Source organism: Heterocephalus glaber, unplaced genomic scaffold (genome assembly GCF_053883595.1).
Source record: "Heterocephalus glaber isolate CG9 unplaced genomic scaffold, H.glaber_assembly_v1.0 deba00001861, whole genome shotgun sequence".
NCBI lineage: Eukaryota > Metazoa > Chordata > Mammalia > Rodentia > Bathyergidae > Heterocephalus > Heterocephalus glaber.
The window spans coordinates 322,121-344,422 of NW_028258501.1; the positions used below are offsets into that span (position 1 = coordinate 322,121).

The following is a 22,302-nucleotide window of genomic DNA, read 5'->3' on the forward strand; positions in this document are numbered from 1 at the left end:
TCTGTCTTCCTCAGGCTGCCTTGCTGGAGGGGGCGGGCAGGCAGCAGACCCTGCCATGTTGGGGACTTCTGGGCACAGTGGAGAAAATAAAGCATCAGCAGCCTGCTCAGGGCCACTGGCTATGATGGAGCAGGGCACAGAACATGGGGCAGCAGCTGCAGGGAACCGTGGGGTGACTTAATAAGGGCAGAGGAGCTGGCAGGGCAACATCGCCCCACAGGGCCACCACCCCAGGATGCATCTCTCCTGCACACTCCTTCGATTTCTTTTTTAGAGACTTCACTATGGGAAGGTGGGCTGTGGGGGGTAGCATTCAATAAGGGCCAGCTCTGGCAACTTTGAGAAGGTTTCAAGCCAGGTTGGGGAGCAAGGGCGTTGGAGTTTGTGGCCAGCAAGAGCTTGGAAATGTCCCTAGGAGAAGGGGCAAAGTGGGCCAGCACAGCAGCCTTAGCTAGAGCCCTTAGCCAGGAGCTGTGTGCCAGGCACCAAGGAAAAAGTGATGCCCAGGTGTCTGCCAGATGGCTGTGGGTCCCCGGGGGCCTCCGGACCCCCAGGTGACAGTGGAGATAGGGAAGGGCATGGGACAGGAGGACAGTATGGCACACAGGGCCCAGTGCCTGGCTCGGAGAGGCTGAGGGCCAGGTGGGTGGGAGCAAGGATGCAAGCAGCCCAGGAAGCATGGGGTTGGGGGGATCCCTGGGAGGCAGCGGGTACAGATCCTGGCTGCAGGTATAAAGGTGGACACAGAGGTCTGCTGGGCTGTATGTGGCACTGCCAGCATTGAGGCTGTCAAGGTCCTCTTGGGAGGAGTAGAGATGTGGATGCATCTCGGGCAGGACCCCTGTGCTGGAAACCCCACTCCAGCCTGGGTCCGAAAGCCACCTCCAGGACCACCCTCTTAGGACCATTCGATGGTTTTCAAGGAGCCCATTTCCCAGAAGTTGCCTGCACCCTTCCACCTTCGGGTGGGCTAAACATGCCCAGGATCTGAATGGGAGAAACAGGCTGGAAAACATTCATGATGACCTGGCCTGGGCTTCAATCCCCCCAGGGGCCCAGCGGGCGCACTATGCCTGGCAGATGACATGAGAGAGGAGCATTGGGGGCAGGGACTGCCCTGTGGCTCGGCTGCCCTTTGCAGGGAAGGACTTTGGAATTCAGTCAGGTGCAGTGAGACCAGCGGATAGGTTTGAGCAGGAGCCTGAGTGCGTGACCCGGGTCCAAATGAGGCCACCTGCTCAGCAAGGAGGAAGGTGTGGCCAGGGTCCTGGGCACGTTAGTGACCAACTTCTGAAACACATCCAAGGTCAAGGGAGGCAGCGTGCAGCTTTGTCTCTTTCCAGTGACTTAATGGGCATGGCCGACAGCCAGAGTAGGTGATGTCCCTGGCCCAGAGAACCTAACCTGTGGGGCCACGTCTGAGCTGGCTGGCTGCAGAAGTGAATACGGTCCTCATTAAAACAGTCAAAGGATTCTCAACATCTGTGTTACTCCTATTTCAGAAACCTTTCTAGGGGAAAGGCTCGAGGGAGAACAGCTGAGACCATCTGTAATCGGGCAGATGTGGCTTCAAGCCGGGCATGGTGGTGCATGCCTGTCATCCCAGCACTCAGGAGGCTGAGGCAGGAGGATCCCCAGGAGTTCAAGGCCAGCCTGGGCTACGTAGTGAGTTCAAGTCTCACTTGGACTACATAGTGAGACTCCGACTCAAAAATCAAAAATTAATAAAATATGGGCCGGGGATGTCCCTCAGTGGTGCCGAGCCTGCCTGGCAAGTGCAAGGTCCTGAGTTGGATCCCTGGTACCGCAAAAATAAATAAACAAATAATAATAATAATAACATAAAAAGATGTGGCTTCACCAAGTCCAGGAAAATCCAAAGTGGATTTCAGATGTAGAGCTAGAAAAGTCAGACTGATTCGATGGGGCTTCTGGCGTGCTTCTGCACTCCAAAGACGCTAAGGTTTGCCTCACTTAAACTGATCTAGGAGCTGTGCTTGTGTTATCTGAACTGGGGCCGGCCAGCTGCCCCTCTAAAGGCCCAGAGAGTGCATCGATTTGACTTTTGGGCCAGGCAGCAGCACAGACCTCACCTAGATGAACAGCTGCAGCCACCTGCCAATAAAACTTTATTTACAAAGCCAGCAGAAGGCCAGAGTTAGCCCTCAGGCCAGAGTCAGCTGACATCTCATCTAAAGCAAGGAGCCAAGTCCTAGGGCCTCTTAATGTGTCCTCCTCTCACATAAGAAGGGCTCGCTGGGGCCAGCGGGCAGGGAGGGCAGTCGGCTGCCTCTGCAGCTGCTGTCGGGATGGCTGGCATTGGCCCAGCAGAGGCCACCCATGAGGGCATGAGATCCAGGCCAGGGGCAGAGGGCCCAGTGGCAGGGGAGTTGTGCTGCTCTGGTGGCTGGAAATGAGGGTGGGGACCTTCAGGGGATATGCCCAGCATGGGAAAGCCTGCGAATGCCTGAGTGGAGGAGGGGTCAGGGTGAGAGAGGCTGAAGGAGCAGGTAGCAAAGGTCTTCTGGTGGCACTGAGGATGCAACTGACCCCCTCAGACACATGCAGCTTCAGCGTGGGGCTGAGGAGACCCAGCAGCCTAGGCAGGGCAGGTGTGGCGTGTGCAAGTCACAATGGGGTCTTTGCAACCTTGGCCTCCAGGTGGGGGACCAGGGCAGAGGTGGTGTGCACAGAGCAGGACAGAGGAGGCCAAGTGGGAGTGATGTCGGAGCCTTGAGCAGTTTCCAGAAGGGGGAGGTCAGCTGTGTTGGGTACATGAGAACTGCTGTCCTGATGGGCCTGGGCATGGCAGGAACTGGCTGCAGCCACAGGAGCCAAGGTCCCTAGAGAAGCTTGAGGGGAACCATGCCATGGAGGCCAGCAATGCCCACAGACCAGGCGCTATCCCTCCCCACAAGGTACTGCAGACTGTCGCTAGGACACCCTCCCCACATTCTCCCTTGTTCTAATTATCTCTCATTTCGACCTGATTGGAATTCAGACTGGGCAGAGACCCAGGGGGCCACATCAGGGCCTAGGGAGGTGGCAGCCGAGAGCCAGGCCAGTCGTGTTTCCCGCATGTGGGCATTGTCGCCAAGCCCGAGACCCAGCCCCTCGAGCCCCCACTCCCCACTGCCCCCTGGATGCACACCCAGTGTGTCACAGCACCTGCCACTGACTGTCTCCTCTCCTCTCTTCCCCTTCCCTCCTCTCTCCCTCCCTTTCTACCCTTCCGCCCTGCCTCGGGACCCTGCCTCCACCCTGCTCCTCCAGATCCGGGTGGTGAAAGCGTTCCGTAGCTCACTCTATGAAGGCCTGGAGAAACCAGAATCCAAGAGCTCCATCCATAACTTCATGGCAACGCCTGAGTTTCTGATCAATGACTACACCCGCAACATCCCACTCATCGATGACACGGACGTGGACGAGAACGAGGAGCGCCTGCGCGCTGCCCTGCCTCCATCCCCCAACCAGAACAACAACGCCATAGACAGCGGCATCTACCTGACCACGCATGCCACCAAGTCAGCTACCTCTTCAGCCTTCTCTTCCAGGCCCGGGAGCCCCCTCCACAGCATGGAGACGTCACTCTAACCAGGACTCCTTTTGGTACACGCATTCGGACTCACATGCAGTTGCACACGCGTGCATACATGCACGTGAGCGCGCGCACACACACACACACACACACACAGAGGGCAGCCCACACACCTGCCAAGAGGGAGACCACTACAGTGACTGAAGACTTTTTTTGGCATGGCGTTTGCAAGAAGCCAAATCCATTCAATAAGGGTGTAGTCAGTCGGCCTTCTCATCTCAGACAGAGGAGGAGTGGGGGGTGTCGGAGAAGAGGCGGAGAAGCTTCTTCCCCAGGTGGGAGGAAGAAAGTCATGAAGAGACCTGCGCTCCCCACCTTTTACCTATAGATGCATCTTTTTTAACGAGCACGGCAGTTAAATCGAGTGTGCACCACTTGGGCTGTGCATTGGGCAGGGCAGCTCTGGGCTTATTGGGTGCTCTGTTACACCTGAAAAGGAGCAATCAGCTCAACACATAGGCACCACAACCAGGCGGGCCCTCCGCAGGGTCCAGGAGGGTGGCACTGCTCATACAGGTCACCAGAGGGAGCCACCTGCAAACGTACCTGCAACCACGAAACAACTGACCTGAGTGCACATGGCCCAACTGCAGACCACAGTGTGTGCGTGTGCGTATATGTGTGTGTGTGTGTCTATATGCATACACATACATATACGACAAGATGCATAGTTCAAGAATAAGGAGCTCTTTATTGGCATGATATTTCCATTCCTCTTACCAGGTGTTTTCCTTTTGAGATTTCATTATTGAATGTAGGAGGTTTTTTTCAGGGACACAGCTGCAAGAATATTTTCCTCCCTAGCCCCATGCCCCTCAGGACCCCCTGTGCCACTGCTGCCCACAGCTCAGCCCTCATGAGATGCCCAAGGAGGAGGTGTGGGGAGGGATGCTCAAGGCCGGGAGGCCTTGCCATGGGAACATTTGCACTTCCAGACCCTGCATCAAGGAGAAAAACCTTGCCGTGGGATTGTCACTGCAAAGCAAAATACCGGTCTCGATGAGCATGGTACCCTCCCTTAGACATTTCAACCGCAAGTCCTGCATTCTGGCAGACACAGGAAGCTGCCAACGCCCCAAGCTGGAGAGTGTGAAGCACCCAGTGCTGGGGGTGGCCACACCCATCCTGTCTGCTGCAAGGGTGGGGCCAGAACCCACTGTGGGTCTCTGGAGCAGAGGTGGTCTGCCCCCATGCCAGGAGCCCGCCTAGGGCCCAATCAAGACCCCACCACTCTCGGCACCCTGGCTGGACGTGCACTTCGTGTTCTGGCAATGCCAGGAAGTGCTGACCAGGCCACTCCACTGCGTGCTGCAGCCTGGGAAGTGCCACCCACCGGAGCTCACTTCCAAGCCTGGTCTTCTCATCTGGAGGACAAATGTGAAGGCATGGCCCTGAGTCTGTGCCACTTCCAGCAACAGCAGAGAAGCCACGCCTCGTGGAGCAATGACATTTCATTGCTGTCACCGTCACTCTTATCACACCAGGGGCTCTTCTAAGCCCACTGTGGCGGAGTGTGGGTGCAGCAGTGCTCAGGCCCACCCAGGCAGGTGGGGCTTTTGGGAGGCACCTCTCCTGGCGGTGTGACACTTAGCATGCCAAGCCTCAGTTTCTCCAGGATGAGTGATAACCTGAAAGGAGAAGGCAGGGAAGGCAGAGGTAGAGGGCCCTGATGTCTGCTGTCCTCCTGTCCCCCAGGAAACAGGCCTCTTCCCCATGGATTGCCAAGTCTCCCTCTGCCCCCAGGTCTGCCGCAGTGATGTCAGTGAAATGGGCAGCACCTTGCCATGAGCTTCCTTGAGCTTCTGAGCTCCCGGCTGTCATGCTTTGTAGGGCTTGGGCTCAGCTGCAGATTGACACCCTCAGGAGCTGGGCCTGTCACCCACACACACCCTGCATCACCTCCCTAGCATCTGCCCAAAGCCAAATGGAAATGTGCTTGGTGACCACCATTCACACGAAAGCTGTCACCCCTGAGCAGTAGTCGAATCTCGGGCAAAAGGATTTTGGTTTGAAAGCAAATCCCACTTTAAAATGCCAGCTACAGATAACTTAAAGCCATCCCTTTTTTCTAAAGGGCACATTGAGAATGTTACCCATTTGTAAATTGTCCCCTCATGTCCTTGTTTAAACCGCCACAACCTGAAAGGCAACTCAATTTCTGGAGGGTCTTTGTGTTCCAAATCATGTGTCAGTCCGAGGGTCAGCTGGAGATGGCCACACTCCTGGGCTTCTTCCCATCCTCCATTGTAGACATCGATAGAGCAAACCCTCACTGGCACCGCGTCCTGTCGCCTGGTGCAAATGTTGCCCGTGTGGTCCCTAGGGTGCCTTTGAGCTGGGCCGTGGGGTACGCAGAAGGGGCACGGAGGACTCGTGATCTTTCACTCTGGTTCTTGTACAGTCTTCAGGCCGAGGGACTGTCTCATCCGGAGGCCCCTCTTTCTAAGCATTATATTATCCAGAATGGCTTGGTCAACTGTGTTCAGTTAATAAATGTTTTACATTTTTATCTGCCTATTATAAAGATGAACAAAAATATCTTAATGAGGAAGACCACAGATGCTTACCAATCTAAAGTCTGTAGCTGAATTTCCTAATTTAAAGAATAGACCAAAATCTCTGTGTATAAAAAAAAAAATGAAAGGCTCTTACAACCGTGGCCTGGGTAACACGTGTGATTCATTGCTTGGGGGAATCTTGTACAGAACCAGGGGTGCCTTTGTGGCCCTGGGCCTGAGCCACTGGGCCAGAGCACTGCTGAGCTGCTGGGTCCTTCTGCAGAGGTGACAGATGGCCCATCTTGTGACTTGCTTGACACAGCGGAGCCTGCAGTGAATGTCAGGCCAGCACCCTCAGATGCCACAATTCAGCCCCAGCACACCAAACCTAACACCAGAACTCCTTACTTTTTAAAAATTGTGATAAAGGGCCGGGGATTTAGCTCAGTGGTTCCGGTGCCTGCCTTGCAAGCGCAGGTCCCAAGTTCGAACCCCGGTACCAAAAAAAAAAAAAAATTGTGATAAAATATACATAAGATGAGTGCAGTAGCACCTGTCATTCCAGCACTGGGGAGGCTGAGGCAGGAGGATTGCCACATTTGAGGCTAGCCTGGGCTACTGAGTTCAAGGCAAGCCTGGACTACATAATGAGACCCTCTCTCAAGAAAAAACATATATATATATATACACACACACACACACATACACACATGACATAAAACTGACCATCTCAACACTTTTGATCTACAGTGCAGGAGCTAGAATGCGGGCCTCACACATGCCAGGCAAACACTCACCAGAGCCCACCCCAGACCCTCAGCCATTTCTACATGTGGCACTGACCGCATTCCCAGTGTCCTGTGACCTCACCACTCCCTACTTCCAGAACCCTAAGCAAACCCTCACAGTCCCCAGGAGCCACCAACTCCCCGTTCCGCCCCTGACCCCATCCTCCATTCTCTGGTCTGGCTGTAAACTTGGCTGGCCCTAGTGCTATCACAGCAGGTCCCTCGTAGAGGTCATCAGAGTGTCCTTTTGGGAATGGCTTGTTGCATAGGGCATCCATGTTTCAGCATGGGTCAGGAGGGTGAGTAACAGATGTGTGGGAACAGGCCCAGCCCCAGAAGGGTACTCAGTGGCTCCCACCTTTGGGCCATGATCATAAAGCTGCTATGAGCATGGGTTTCCATGCAGCTCTCTGAGCTCCTGCTTTCGACCTCACTGGAAATGGCTGTCTGCTCAGCAGTGGCCCTGCTAGGTCCCCTGACAACTCTACCTTCGCCACAGCAGCCACACCATTTGCCACGCCCATTAGCAGGGCAGGAGGATCCCAATCAGACCTCCACTGTACTCCTAGCCATGGAACAAAGCCCCTTGCACTCATTCATTTCTGGGCTCCCGGATCCCTCTGAAGCCCTGTGCGTGTGGACAGCTCATCTTCGAGTCAGGCACTCAGACTCGCCGATGTGCACTGGAGCACTGCCCCGTCCCTTGTTTCATGAGTTGCCACCCTTTAGAGCTGGCAGCACCACAGGACACACTTGGCAGGGCAGCAGCGGAGAAAGGAAGATGGATTCAAAGTGCCCTGAGCCACCTGAGCCTGTGCTTCTCCAGCAGGTGAAAGGATGCAGCAGAGCACTGTTTCACTGCTAGGTGAATACACCTAGGACAAAAGGCTGAGTCAGTCTAGGCTGGCCACACTCCACACCAAGACAGCTGGCACCATATGGAGAGAGATTATGCTCCCCCTAAAGAACTAGAACTTGGGCCTGTGACCTCTCTTGTCCTGAGACTTCTCTATCAAGTATGACACAGGTTCCCATGGTTTGGGGCAAGGAAGTCCCACAGCGGCAGAGCCCTGGGAGCCTGTGTGAACGTCCTGGGGCTGCTGTCACGGACTTCCACAAACTGCCAGGGTAAAACCATAGAAACGAAGGGGCCGGGGATTTAGCTCAGTGGTTCTGCCACCTGCCTCGTAAGCGCAAGTTCCCAAGTTCGATCCCCGGTACCAAAACAAACAAACAAACAAACAAACAAAAACCACCATAGAAACGAGCTGGGTGTGGGAGCACACACCTGTCATCCCAGCACTTGAGGCTGAGTTCAAAGCCAGCCTCGACTACATAGTGAGATCTTGTTTCAAGAAACCAAAAAAATTTAAAAAGAACCAGAAATATCTCCCCTTCTAGTTCAGGAGGCCTGAAGTCCAAACTCGAGGAGCCGGGAGAAATGGCAACAGTTCTGGATCTTTCTCTTGGCTTCTAGTGGCGCCAACGATGTGCAGCATTCCCTGGCGGGTAGACGTGTCACTCTGGCCTCTGCCTCCATCTTCACATGGCCTTGTCCTCTCCTGTCTTCTCACGGTGCCAACCTGGATTAGAGTCCACCCTAAGCACCTCATCAACTTGGTGACGTGTGTCAAGACCCTAGTTCCAAATATGGTCCTCTCTGCAGGCTGCAGGGCTTAGGATGTGGGCAGATCTTTTAGGGGACACAATTCAGGGCACCAGGTCCGGCCTAGGGTTGGCCTGCCTCCCCCTCCTGCCCCAAGCAAGCCTCGGCCATTGATCGCATTACCTTGGGTTCCACAATATCTTATTGCAGGAGCTGAAAGGCTGTACGTCTCTCCTCTCCTTTATTTTTTGGAAAAGCCTCGGTAATAGGAATCAAAGAAACAAAAAGCGAAAACAAACAGAACAAAGTAAAGTAAAAGCCAACAGAACCCCCAACCCTATGAACAATGACTTGAATTTCACAGCACGTAGAACAGGCTCGAGTCCCACATCCCGTGGGCCCTGATGGACACAGGCTGGCTGTCGTATCAGGAAAACCACAGACAGGCCAGGCAGTAAGCCCTGAGCTGACAGGCCCAGCAGCCAGCGCACAAATAACACTGAGCAGAGCTGGTGAATCCCCACGGCAGGCAGCGTGACAGGCAGAGGCAGGGGAGGGAGTTTAAAAGTCATTCGGTGCGAACTGCTCAATCTGCAAAGTGGGAACTGAGTCCCATGAGAGGAACTGGCCTCACACTTGATCGCCATGAAGGGAAATACCAAGTTTTCCGGGCCTGCGGGGCACTCTCAGCCAGGGCAAGGGTGCTCGCCCCAATTCCTCTCCTTGCTGCTACGTCCTGGGGAGAGGCTGGGGAGGGACACAGATGGGAACAGCAGCAGAAGAGCATGGTCCCTTCCAGGCTTCCAGGCTTTCCGAGGGCTGAGAGTATCACGCTTGGTGGCCCAAATGAAGTCACAAGTGTCCAGGCACAGGCCTGACAGGACCCCGGGAACCACTGCCAAGGTCCATTCAAGGAGGCAGAAGGCACAGGCAATAGCAGGGCAAGGGTCGCCCCAGAGCCCTGCCCACCAGGGAGCAGGTGGCAGATCTGGGCTCTGACCCTGGCCTCCAGGAGCTCTGGGTGTACCAGGTGGATGGATGTGAAAGGGAACCATCTGGGGGCAGTGTAAACACTAAGCACACCAATGGGTGCCAGAGGCCAATCCCCGTGGAAAGTGTCACCCCATGCTGGGTGTTCATGGAGTTCATGCCAGGCTGCCATCCTGCACACCCGAGAGTTGGCCTTTTGGAAGGGCCTGGCGTGGCGCTCGGGGTACACCTTGGTGTCTGTCTGGACTCTACTCAGGACTTCCGGCTGCCCTGGGATCCCACCGGCCTGCCCAGGTGCCAGTGAGCCACCCGAAGGCCCCTGCCCTAGCGCTGTGCCAAGCACCGCAACGAAGAGCAGGGGCATTTTGAGGGAAACTGAGTCTCAGAGAGCAGCATGGGTTTCCGAGCTAAGACAAAGGGGCTCTGTTGATTTGCATTGTCTTTTATTATACAAAATAAAATTCCATCTATATCACATGTCAAACTTTCTACAAGTCTGACTTTTAAAAAACCCCTAGGGGTGCAGTCCCGTCTGTCCTCTGAATGCCCTGCCAGTGACATAGTGCCTCAAGTGCAGAGTCCTCTCAAAGGACTAAAGCAGAAGTGCCGCCTGGGCAGCAGCACATGGGGACCGTGGCTGCTGGGGACAGTCAGAGCGGCAGCATGTCATTGCCTTCACCAGCCCGCCTCCAGCAGCACAACCAGTCCTCCCAGCTGGTCCTCTGGGGACCAGCCGTCACAGCGATATGGTGGCACCATCCCCAGGCAGCTGGCCATCCTGGGTTTCTCTTTGGGTAGGCCTGGGCCAGGGCCTTAGGGGATCTCTGTGTCCATGGAATAAATCTGAATGAGATCAGACACAATATTATCAATCATTGGCTTGGTAAGGTCGTCACTAAACACCTAGGAAGGAGAAGGAGAACAGGTTCCAATTAGACGCCTCTGTGTTTGACAAGCACTGCTACTAGCACAGCTCGGCGTGTCCCAAGCAGGCGGGGAGACAGGGCTCCAACCTGGACCACCCCAGATGGACAGGACAGAACACTTGGGTGACAGCCAGCCCAAACCACAGGCTCCTGCCTCCTACCGGGGGACTCTGTCAAGCCCAAGGCCCCTAGGGATGCTGCTGCCGACAGGGAGGGTGGGGTCCCCCTTCCAGACACAGGTGTCCAAAGGCACCTGGGCCCCACTCCCAAATGGGCCCCGCCTGGCCCACTCCCGAGGGGCACCTAGAGCACACGCGTCCTTGGGGCCTAACTCCCAGGACTGGGCCACACCGTGAGCCTGGGGGCCCACCCTGGCAGGGACTAAGCCCCCACAAGACCCTGCCGGGTGAAAGTGCCCTAGTTTACCGGGGCCTGAGGTCCTGCCAGGCAGTCTACGCTGGCACCACCATGCACGTAGGCACCTTGGGCAGCACAGTGCCACTCGGCACTCCCAGCCTACACCACCCACCCGGTAAGACCCCCAGACACAGGGCTCAGGGGGGCTTCCTGGGTGACAAGGCCGCACACAAGCCGCCTGCACCTCACCTCCCAGGCCCCCAGACACTCCCGCCTGGCCACTCCTGGCCCCTGCCCCAGACACCTGCACCAGGGTGTCCTCTTGTTAACAGTCTGTGGGGTCCCAGAGTCCCCTGTGAGCCAAGCCTGCTGCTTCGGGGGACCCCTGACAAGAGGAAGTAAAAAGTAAAGCAACAATCCCGTGGCCAAGAGGACTGCCAGGGAACAAAGGCACCTACTAGGTTAAGGCCTTGGGTGACCCGAGGCAAGAACTGGACCTTAGTCTGCCTGCCCTAAATCCCCTAAGGAAAGAAGGCCCCTCCGCAGCCCCCAGCCCATGTGTCCTGGGGACCCCATGCTGAGACATGACCATCATCCAAAAGCCCAAGAAATAAAACAAAAGCCAAGTGCGGGCCAGGGATGTAGCTCAGTGGTGCCACCGCCTGCTTCGCAAACACAAGGTCCCGAGTTCAATGCCCCATACCAAAAAAAAAAAAAAAAAAAAAAAAAAAAAAAAAAAAAAAGCCAATTGTCCATGGCCAAAGGGTAGCAGCTCACCATGTGAGTATCTGTGGATGAGTGGCGCACGCCTGTCATCCCAGAACTAGGGAGGCTGAGGCAGGGGGATTGCGGTGAGTTCAAGGCCAGCATGAACTGCATAGTAAGACCAAAACAATCAATCAATAAATACAAAAGGACGGAGATGCTGACACGCAGGACAGCATGGATGACCCTTGGGGACATGGCACTCAGTGAAATGAGCCAGCCACTAAGGGACCAATACTGTGTGCTCCCACATGCAGGACGCTCCTAGAATGGCCAATCACAGATACATGGCGGGGGACTGCCTGGTGCCAGGGGCTAGACACAGGGGCACAGGGAACTGGTGTCTCCTGGGGCAGGCTGGCTGTGCAGGAGAGTTTCAGGGACGGACGGTGGAAGGCTGCACAAATGTGCTTACTCTCACTAACTGCAGACCTGAAGTGCCGAAGAGGCACATTTTTTCTTCCACATCCGTCAGCACATCCTCCCAATTTTTAGGAAGGCGTACAGGGAGCCCTGGTGTGGCTCTGCATGTGGAGCTCTCTGGAACACTGTGAAGACTGTTGGCACCGCTGACCCCTCGCTGCCCCGATTCATCTTGTGGTCAGAGCTTTGCCTCCCAGGCCCCAAGGCTGCAACATGCCTCGGCACACACGTGCCAACATGCGGGCCAGCTGCTGGCAGGGAAGTGCTGGGCTCTCTTGCTAAGCCCGTGGCCCACAGGTGACAGGAGGCAGTCATGGCAAGAAGCAGCAGCTGAGAAGACATGAGGAGAGACAGTGTTTCTAGCATTCGAAACGCCAGGCATGGTGCTGCACACCTGTCATCCCAGCACTCCAGAGGCTGAGGCAGAAGGATGGTCCACCTGCCCGGGCTACCTAGTGAATTCAAGGCCAGACTACACAGCAAGACGCTGTCTCAAAGAGCAAAACAAAACACTGAAAAAAAAGGAGCATCAGCCATGAGCTTCGCAGTGGCATGCAGCTGAGCTCCCTGGGATGGCTCATCCAAGGTGGCTGGCCTGGCACCCTACCACCCAAAGGGGGCCTGGATTCTCCAAGCTTCCGGTGCAGGCAGCCCTGAGCCATTCTGAACAGGTGAGATGACAGGCTTTAAGAAGAGCTAGAGGGGCTGGGGATTTAGCTCAGTGGTTTCACCACCTGCCTCACAAGCACAAGGTCCTGAGTTCAATCCCTGGTACCAAAAAAAAGGGTAACTTCTGCCCAGGCTGAGCAGTGCCAGGGCCACTTCCTTGGGAGGCCCTAGCAGGGGCGCAGAGGTGGCACTATCAGGTACTGTTTACAAGCTAGCACAGCAAGTGTAAGGAGAGAGTAAAACGGAAGTGCAGGCAGATGGCAGAAATTAGTGACATTACAGAGCCAGGCGCCTGAGGGACAGGACCACCATGCCCAGCAAATGTTCTCAGAGAGCAGCTGATGCCAACCAGGCAAGGCCACGGCAGCTCTTTGCAACGCTGTCTGTGTGTGCACAGCCACCCTCGGCCCACACAAACTCAGAGGCGGGCCTGGCTGGGGGCCACGACTGTGCCTGTGGTTATCAGAGAGCCCCCAGCCCCATCTGTGTGCCCGATTTAGGCAGGATGTGACAGGTAAGAAAGGAGAAAGATCAGCTCTCCCATAGAGGGCAAGCAGGCCAAGAAAGGGCATGTCGAGAAAGTGTGGCCTTTCCCCTGAGCACCGCCCCACCCGCCACACAGCTCCGTCAAGGGGCAGATCTCAATACACTGTCCACCAAGGGCACTTCAGGTCAGTAGGTGTGGGTGTGGCGACAAGTTACCACTCACCCATCGCCCATCCGCCCAACCATCACCCACCTCACCGCCTGCTCATTACGAACCACGCACCGAACTATCTCCCACCCTCCCACACATCCATCCTTGCCACACAGCACCCCATGAGCCCCGCTGGGGGAGCCAGATCTGTGCACCTCTCAATCTAGGCCGTCCCTACTCAGTTCAGTAAGCGAGCAATTCAGTAATGCTCTTGGGTTAGTTCAGTGTTTCTCAACAGGGGGTGACTTGGTAGCGTCTGGGTGGAGGCCGGGGAGACCCCCAGCCCCAGCCCACTCCGACGCAATGTCATCAGGCGTTGGCGTTCCTCAGCAGCTGACGGCTACCTCTGTGCCCAGCTGGGGCTTGTGAAAAGCAAGGTGCGCGATCCACAGCACCACACAGCCACCTCACCTGCCACCACGGCTTCTCGGCCTCGGCCTCGGCCTCAGCAGGCACTTCAACTCCATAGACCTGCAGGGCCATGTAGAGCACAGCCACAGCCAGGTGTTGTGCCCGGAAACGGAGACACAGCCCACCATGGTAGCTGTCCCGCAGCAAGGCCCAGGCTGTGACAGAGATGGGAGTCCGCTGCCAGCTGTAACGGTTCAGCCAGTTCTTGAGGGAGACCAGGTAGTGGAGCAGGTACTGCAAAGACACGCACATCAGCCAGGGCGCTTCGGGCTCGCGCCTCACCTGGCCCAGCCCTCTCCAGGTTGCCACAGGCATGCACATCCAGGCCACTGGCGAAGAAGCCCTGCCTCCCTCTCACAGTGCCTCAGCCCCCTTCCTGCTGGGCTGGGATGCACTGGGTTCACTCCACCCCAGGGCCTTTGCACTCCTCGCTGCCTCTGCCTGAAACCATCCCCCACCCCAGGGCCTGCACCTGCCACGCCCATCCTCCAGTCCCACCACCACAGAATGCACTGGGGCCATTCTTGCTTTCTAAAGGGATGAGGAGAGGTGTATTATAAAAGAAAAACCTTCCTTAGGAATGTTAACAAGGAAAGGAACATTCTGCCCCAGGAGAAAAGTCTCCAGGATACAAAACTGTTTTCACTGCAGCCCTGTGCCCAACTCCTCCAAGGGCACAGCAGAAGGACACAGTGATGCAAACAGGGAACCCGAGAAAATTATACTTCCAAACCCTACAGATTTGATTAAAATCTCAACTTCTGTTTTGCTTTTTTAGAAACTATTTAGCAGGGCTAAAGATGTAGCTCAATGGCACTGAACCTGCCTGGCAAGCGCAAGGTCCTGAGTTCAAGCTCCAGTACTGGAAAAAAAAACAACAACTATTTAGCCAACTATGGTGATACACACCTGTAATCTCAGAACTCTGGGAGGCTGAGGCAGGAGGATTACAAGTTTTTTTGTTTTTCGTTTTTTTGGTACCAGGGATTGAACTCAGGACCTTGCACTTGCAAGGCAGGCATGGCACCACTGAGCTAAATCCATGGTCCAGGAGGATTGCAGGTTTGAGCCCAGTCTGGGCAACGAAGTGATTTAGTGTCTCAAAATAAAAGGGAAAAAGGGAAAAAGGGAAAAAAAAAAAAGTAAAAAGGGACTGGGGACGTAGCTCAGTACGAAGACCCTGAGCTTGATCCCCAGTTCTCCCTCTATCTGTAACATGCCAATTCCCACTTCTAAACCCACAGGTGAGCCTGTCCATGTGTGTCTTTCAAACTGAGGCCCGGAGCTCTGCTGCTAGGAACATGTGTCCACCTGGTAAGCATCAATGGCCCACTTTCCTGATATGGGCAGGCAGGGCAGGGGAACCCAGCATGGTACTGGGAGTTTAAGGCCCCAAACCACTTTTCTCAGTCCCCGACTGCCCGCCCCTACCCCAAAGGAGGTCCTTGTTTCTAAACCAAACTATGTGCCTCAAAATTAGGCACTCACCAAGTAGGATTTGGAAGGGCTGGGGGTGGAGCTCAGCAGAACATCTGCCTAGCACATGTGAGGCCCCAGGTTTGATACCCAGCAATGCCAAAAAACAAAAAAACAAAATTTTAAGCCAGGTGTGGTGGCGCACACCTGTCATCCCAGCACTTTGGAGGCTGAGACGGGAGGATCACCAAGAGTCTGAGTCCACCCTGGGTTACACAGTAATTTCAAGGCCAACCTGGACTACATAGTGAGACCCTGTCTCAAAAACAAAACCAAAAAACGGAAAAGAAAAAGAAAAACACACAGCACACACCCATATACAAGTTTTTTGTTTCTGCATTAAGTATTTAAAAACTACTCTGCTTTGTGTTATAAATGGAGGACCAAATGATATGAAAGTTTTCTTCCTTTAAGGCAGCTCTGTGTCCACACAGGGCCCACGGCCCAGGAAGGGAAGCCGGGCAGTGAGAGCCAGGGTGTTCCCCAGCCCCTCCCCTGTCCTCCCATGCCCATGTCTAATGAGGCGATGGCTCTGCCTTGGCCACCCTGATGGCCAACCCTCCACAACCTTCTCTAGCCTGGATTCCCCAAAGGCCACCACAGGAAATCGCTCTGCAGAACAGTGGGCGGTGCACCCTGTATGGCCAGCCACTTTCAGGAGGACTACAGTTGGTGCCAAGGAGCTAAAGTGGTGCTAGTCCTGGGTGCAACCTCTCCAGGACCCTAGCTGGCTAGTGGGCTCAGCCCAAACCTCAGAACCTCACACATGCGCAGACCACAGGGGTGCCTGGACAGTCGGGACCATGCACACACGCACACAAGCAAGCCGGCACACTGAAGGGCCTCAAAAGGGGGAGAGGCTGCAGGCTTCCGCAGCTCAGGTCCCAGCCCCATTGTTGAGCCCCCAGGCCCAGGGCTGGAGACCGTTCTTGCCTTGACAAGTCCACCCCACAGTGGCCAGCGCCCTCCCCACCTGGCCCTGGGATGGTGACAGGCATTCACTGTGACTACTGTGGGGACATCCAAGGCCAGGCCAGAGGCATTGGGGGTCAGGGAGCGGGTGATAAACCAGCACCAGAAGGACCCTAAGAGGGATGGAGTCCTTTTGTATTGACACAACATGGCCAACACAATACACACTAAATCAGCATCCTGGTCGTGACCTGGCTCGGCGAGGGCACGTGGGATCACTTTGGGATCTTCCTTCCAGCAGTATGGGAATCTAGCATCACCTGCGAAAGGTTCCCTGTAAAGAGAACAGAGCTCCTGCCTAGAACCCTGCCCTGCACCTGCCCACAAGGTCCCGGGCCAAGCCTGGGCCACTGCCTGATGGCCTCCTGAGACCCCCATACCCCAGAAGTCAGTAAAGTACCACCTAACTCAGCGCCTCAGCTCCTCTCAGGGCTTTCTAAGCACACTGAGCCGGATGGAGGGCACCTCCTGGAAACAGGGACGTGGCAGGAAGCACCTGACCTAGCTGGGCTGCAGAGGCCCCAGCTCATGGCCCATGGATGCGAGTGGAGGGCGTAATGTTGGGCAAAATGTGCCAGACTCAGGCAAACTGCACATCTTTTCTTTTCTTTTCTTTTATTTTTATTTTTTTTTGGTACTGGGGATTGAACTCGGGTCTTTGTGCTTGCAAGGCAAGCGACGGAACCACTGAGCTAAATCCCCAGCCCCTGCACGTGTTTTCTTTCCTAGATGGAGCATTAAAAAAAAAAAAGACAGGACACGAAAGCAGAAGAGAGACTGTTAGAGAAGAAGACAGGGATGGGGGAGGAGGGAATGGGAAGGACCGTAACGGGGACTGAAAATGACCAAGTGTATCCTGTCTGTGCCTGGATGTGCCAAGCCCAAGCCCACTAGTCTATGAAAGTGCTATGTACTCACAAGAGAAAGGCAGGCAGGCAGAGGCTGGGCCCACAACGGCCGGAGGTGCCCCTGAGCAGGGCAGGAGGCGGCGAACCTCGCTGCCTGTGGCCCTGCTCCTGTGGCATCAGCAGGGACAGGCTTGCAGGGATGGGCCAAAAGGCACGCACATACCTTGTGGGGGTGCTGGAAGGACACCTGGAAGCGCAGAACTCGAAGCACGACGAGCTCACATTGCACGATGCTGTCCCGAAGCTCCCAGAAGCGCGAGTCCAGCTCCAGGGGCTCGCTACCTGGGTTAAAGTACCTGCCAGAGGGACCGAGATGCTTACAGCGCAGCCAGGGGACAGCCCACTGTGCACATGTGTGACGCCCAGGGACAGCCCACGGCGTCTTGCAGGAGGCATGCTCTTTAACTACGTGGCTCAGGGCACCACGGAGACTGAGCGGCTGAGGCAAGAAGCTGGCTTCAGTTCTAGCCCAACAGGGCTATCCGCTAGCACTCAACAGGATATCAAGCACAAAGACTGGGGGTCGTGGTGCCTGTCACGGCCATGAGGCCTTGGGGAGGGCGTGGGGAGGGTCCTTTACCACCCAAGGGGCAGGACCCTGGGCCCTCCTCCTGGGCCACGGAGCAGACACCCTAACCCTAGGCCAAGACTGTTCACTGTGAAAGGCAAAGGCTTTTCGGCTTTCTATTTCCTTCCTGCCAGACCTTTCCGCCCTCGCCCTGGGTCCGTGACACTTCTACACAAGCTGCCCGAGATGTCCAGGCACAGGGTTCACAACACGTGCTCAGCACTCTGCCAGTGAGTCGCCCTCCCGAGCTGCTCGCCAAGGACGACCCAGCTCCCCATGCCCACGCATAATTAGGGGGCCACACAATTTCCCCTTCTGCAGCGCCTCCCTGCTGGGGCCAGGCAATTAGGGCCAGACTGCAGCCGCCCTCCCCGGGCCCATGTCTGCTTTCATCTCAGCCTCTCCCTGGACAGTGTGAACCTGCCAGGCGGAGGGGCTGGATGGTGCTGTTTCCCTTACCTGTTAATTAATAAAGTAGCAGAACAAAATGGCTTTCTTCCTAATGATCAGAGTGACACACAGCCCGCAACGCGCTGCAAATTGGGAACTTTCCGTAAGCCTTGCAGCTGTCACATGGGCCCTTGGCCTTGGTGGCTGGGCCCCTGCCTCCTTCGCCAGCAAGGGTACAACTGTGTGGCCAGCTGTGCTGCCCACTGCCCACAGCAGCTCCTGGGCAGCAGGGACTCAGTTTCTCGTGCCTCCTAAACACAACCACTGCCTGGATGAGTACTTGCACTCTGGACAGCTCCCAGTAGCCTCTCCTGGCTCCCTCCACTCAGGACCCCTCCTCCCCAGGTGGCCTTGCAACCTTCCCTCCCACACAGTCCCTAGGCTCCTGACCCCAGGCTCCTTCCCACCTTTGCAGCCAGTCCTTCCACCCTGGGTCAAGCCATCCAGCTGTTGCCCCCTGGCACCCAGAGGCCAGGGCCCTGGGGATGCCAGTACCTGTAGGACACGTTGATGATATCTCGGGTCCGCAGGTGCTGCTCCTCCACTTTGCCAGCCAGATAAATGGAAGACATGGCGACTAGGTATGGGTCATAGGCGTCCACGTTGATCTCGCAGAAGAATTTATGGTAAATGGTACACGCAGTGGCAATGGGAATGGAGTGCATCCCGAGTTTGACGCCTGTGGGGAGACAGGAGAGTCCTTCACTCTGGCCCTCCCCACCTGCTGCGCTGGGCCCTGGGGCGCACACCCCATGCAGACCAGAGTAGGCACTTCTTGGACTCCAGGGTACTGATAAGGGCCCTAGGATGGTGTTCAAGTCCAGGTACCCCTGCGGGAGGCCTGGGGACCCTGAGATGCCGGTCTCAGCCCCCAGGTCCTGCCATGGTACAGGGAGCGCACCACCCCCACAGCAAGGGTGTGGGCAACGTCAGTCACCCCCGGGCTTATCAGTTTGTGAACCAGGTCCAGAAAGACCATCCACTGCCACGCGTCTGTTTCACACGAGTCAGTGCAGAACTAGAGGCCCCTGGCTCCCAGCCCACCTAGCCAAAACCCTGCAGGGCAGGAAGGAGAAAAGCCTGTGAGCCAAGCACATGCCAGCAGTTCCGTGCTGTGTTATGGGATTACACCCAGTTACATCCAGCACCGGTGTCCTGGTCTACACTTTAGGGCAACCTCAGGCAGGGCAGTGAAGGAGACCAACATGCTGAGAAGTGAGCCAGACTCGAAAGCCACAGCATGGTAGAGTGCTACTGTTCCGGGATCAGAGCTTGCCCCACCCTACTCCAGTCCTGGACGGGTTCTCAAGGAATCACTGCGCTGAGCCGGTGTGGTGGCGCCCGCCTGTCTTCCCAGCATTCAACAGGCTGAGGCAGGAGAATCACTGCGAGTTCAAGGCCAGCCTGGGCTACATACATGGTGAGTTCAATGCCAGCCTGGACTGCATAGACCCAGTCTCAAAAAAACAAATATAAAATAAAATAAAATAAAATAAAATAAAATAAAATAAAATAAAATAAATCACTGTGCTGGGTCACAGAACCAAAACCAATTCCAAAGACCAGGGTTAACCAGACAAGGTTAAATGACATCCCATGGGCTGGCAGAAGGTGGAAAGCAGCCAATAATCAATTGTTCAGGTTTCGGTCAGCACCTTCTACCTGAGTGGTACCCTGTGGCTACTGTAACAAATCATCGGCTGAAAGCGCACCCCAGCCATTTACACTCCCACCAAAGGAGCCTTAGGGGGCAGAGCCAAGGCACCAAGGGGGTTTCTCCCACAGGCTCCAGAACAGAATCCATGCCCCTTCCTTTTATAGCTCCTAGAGGTGGCTTCCTTCCTCTCCTAAGCCTGCTTCTGTCACCCCCAGCCTTCGCCTGCCTGTGGCTCCTCCCACCTCTCACCTGTGTGGACAAGCATGGTGACAATGGGCCCACCCCAGTTATCTAGGACAATCTCTGCATCTGGAGGTCCTTACTCACATCTGCAGAGTCCCTTTTGCTATATAAGATGCCACTCAAAGGTTCCAGGGATTCAGACGGGGAATCTTCAGGGAGCCAATATATAGTTCCTACAAAGGACAAGGGCAAATGCAGTATGTTTTCTCAAGAAGTCCTTCAAGAGCTGGGTGTGGTGTGTATACATACCTGTAGTTGCAACACTTGGGAGGCTGAGGCAGGGGAACCTCCAGGAGTTCGAGGTCAGCCTGGGCTACATAGCGAGACCCTGTCTCCAGAAAAAAAGGACACCTAGCGCTTTTAGCATGTCAAGGTCTACACATCAGGACTCTCATTCCAGGAGATTCCAGATAAGGGGGTGTTGCTGACATGACCCTCTGAGTAGACAGATGGTAGCAAATGGAGGGGCCACTTCACTGCTACCCTTCCTTAAAACACTTTGCAACTTTTTTGAGACAGAGTCTCGCTATGTTGTTCAGGCTGGGCTCAAACTCACAAGGATCCTCCTGCCTCAGCCTCCTGAGGGTTGGGATAACAGGCACGTGCCACCACACCTGGCTTGCAATTCTTGGAAATCAAGTTAAATGCACAAACCGCCGGGATTAATGGTCCTTCGCCATTTCTTCAGGCTGACTGCTGAACCTGAGCACACCAGAGTGATCAGGACACCGAACGAGATGGTATTAATAGGGAAACAGGGAGTTTCTACAGAAACCCCAAGAGCTTCCTCGCCTCGCCCTACTGGGCTCGGAACAGAAGGCAAAGACCCCAGCCCTGAGCCGGGTGTCCCACCTCCGCCCAGGCATCTCCGTGAGCCCGAGTAGCTCCGCGTCCCCAGCCCGCGCTCCCTGCCCATGCGGGGCCACCTCTCCCTGGCAGCGGTTACCTGCTTCCATGATGAACCTCGTTACACGGAAATGCACCCTCTCCACCGGCGCCGGCCGGCCATCAGCCCCAGGCGCCGAGACGCCTCCGCAGCTCTCGGGGTCCAGAGCCTCCATGAGGCCTCGCCCCACGGCCCAGACCCTCCCAGGGAGGGAGAAGCGCCCCCGGCGCGCCGAGGCCGGCTCCCGGGGTCCTCGAGGCGGGAGCGGCGGCCCCGCCCCGCTCCGCAGGCCCCGCCCCGGCCCGGCCCCGCCCCGGCCCTCCTCCCTCCCCGCCGGGTGAGCACGGCTGCACAATGGAAGGAGGCCCGGTTGAGCGAGTCGGCGCAGGCGTAGGCGCAGGCGCAGAGGCCGACGGCGCGCTGGGAGGCTTGCGTGCGCCTGCTCGCCTCTGGAAGCCGAACAGCCCGCCCCCTCGAGTTTTACGCCCCGCCTCCGGGAAACTCACCAGGATCTCAGACTCCCAGGGCTGCGCCTAGGAGCGGAGGCCCCGCCCGTGGGAAACGCAAAGTCTGCTCCCGGCCCCAGCGGGAGCTGTCCGGGCGCTAGCTGAGGGCGGGGACAGAAGGTCCCTCTTGCGATTTAGGTGTGGTCCCGGGCTTGTGAGTAAGCAGTCGACCCTAATGAGAGACGTTAATTTTTGTAAAACCCAAATCCAGATTTTCGAACAATCATACAGATGAGACCCGAAGGAAATGCTGTGCAGAAGGCGAAGAGGGGCTTTTCTAATGGAGGCATTAAGGGTATTTGTGTGGATCTAACAGATTTAAGCTCCGGCATACAGTAGGAGCTTAATAAGTGTTTGCGGAGTGAATGTTGAATATCAAACTCATGCATTTGTCATCCCATATTTCATTCGTGTCTTCCACAAGCAAGAAGTTGGGCGCTGAGTGTGAGGGACATAGAGCACCAAAGGGGCTCCCAAGCTAGTGACAGTGACACAGGACATTCTGACACATTCAGACAAATGCTGTGATTTGAAGTCGCTGGGATTACGGAGAGGTGAAAGCCCTCCTGCACAGTGACTTGGAAATCTCCACCTCTTACCTCCCCATCTGTCCAGCCTTCTCCCCTTCTTCGGCCCCCCACACCTCCATGGTGCTCCCCCAGTCCTCTCCTCTTTCCAGCTGGGTTAATGTCCTGGGGCTGCTGGGACAAACCGAATAACTAAAGACAACAGGGATGAGAGAAGGGAGAGAGTTTCTCCGTGAGGGTCAGAGAACCGCTGATGACCACACTCCGAAAGAGCTGGGAACTGATGCCCTGAAGTTTATCAGGAACGAGCAGGCAGTCATGTAAAGGTTTAGATTTTCATTTTTTTCTGTTCCTTCAATCTTCTTTTATTTTTTTAAAAAA

General features: G+C 55.7%; 2 protein-coding genes across 22 annotated transcripts in view; one reads left to right on the forward strand and one right to left on the reverse strand.

Moving 5' to 3' along the window:
• The window catches only part of Atp2b3 (ATPase plasma membrane Ca2+ transporting 3), a 60,703-nt gene extending 54,446 nt beyond the window's left edge, over nucleotides 1–6,257 (forward strand). For all 9 annotated transcript variants that reach the window (XM_021252271.2, XM_013069336.3, XM_021252272.2 and 6 more), the window contains one exon: nucleotides 3,274–6,257. In XM_021252271.2, coding sequence (XP_021107930.1) covers nucleotides 3,274–3,594 — 321 coding nt within the window. In that variant the 3' untranslated portion in view covers nucleotides 3,595–6,257. The remainder of the gene's footprint in view (nucleotides 1–3,273) is intronic.
• A 1,869-nt stretch (nucleotides 6,258–8,126) lies between these two features.
• Nucleotides 8,127–21,173, reverse strand: Ccnq (cyclin Q). Of its 13 annotated transcripts, none has more exons than XM_087204112.1 (7): nucleotides 20,949–21,173; nucleotides 20,087–20,175; nucleotides 18,598–18,781; nucleotides 17,248–17,380; nucleotides 13,729–13,962; nucleotides 11,961–12,281; nucleotides 9,907–10,383 (listed from the first exon to the last, which is right to left on the reverse strand). In XM_087204112.1, the coding sequence occupies exons 3-6, from the start codon at nucleotides 18,765–18,767 to the stop codon at nucleotides 12,000–12,002; spliced, it is 819 nt and encodes a 272-aa protein (XP_087060238.1). In that variant the 5' UTR covers nucleotides 18,768–18,781; nucleotides 20,087–20,175; nucleotides 20,949–21,173; the 3' UTR covers nucleotides 9,907–10,383; nucleotides 11,961–11,999. The 13 variants fall into 13 exon arrangements, 10 of the variants coding, with proteins under 10 accessions (XP_087060237.1, XP_087060238.1, XP_087060240.1 ...); XM_087204113.1 differs by lacking the exon at nucleotides 20,949–21,173 and adding an exon at nucleotides 20,252–20,329 and having other exon boundaries at nucleotides 10,212–10,383; XR_002392157.2 differs by lacking the exon at nucleotides 20,087–20,175 and adding an exon at nucleotides 11,541–11,636 and having other exon boundaries at nucleotides 10,317–10,383; nucleotides 20,949–21,162.
• Between the last annotated feature and the right edge of the window lie 1,129 nt (nucleotides 21,174–22,302).

Excerpts from the sequence above, each read along its gene's own strand:
- Ccnq (XM_004874928.3), bottom strand. The coding sequence starts at position 21,063 with ATGGAGGCTCTGGACCCCGAGAGCTGCGGAGGCGTCTCGGCGCCTGGG. Across the intron at positions 18,782-20,948 it reads GAGGTTCATCATGGAAGCAG|GCGTCAAACTCGGGATGCAC; the intron begins GTAACCGCTGCC and ends GTCTCCCCACAG. Across the intron at positions 17,381-18,597 it reads ATCATCAACGTGTCCTACAG|GTACTTTAACCCAGGTAGCG; the intron begins GTACTGGCATCC and ends TCCCTCTGGCAG.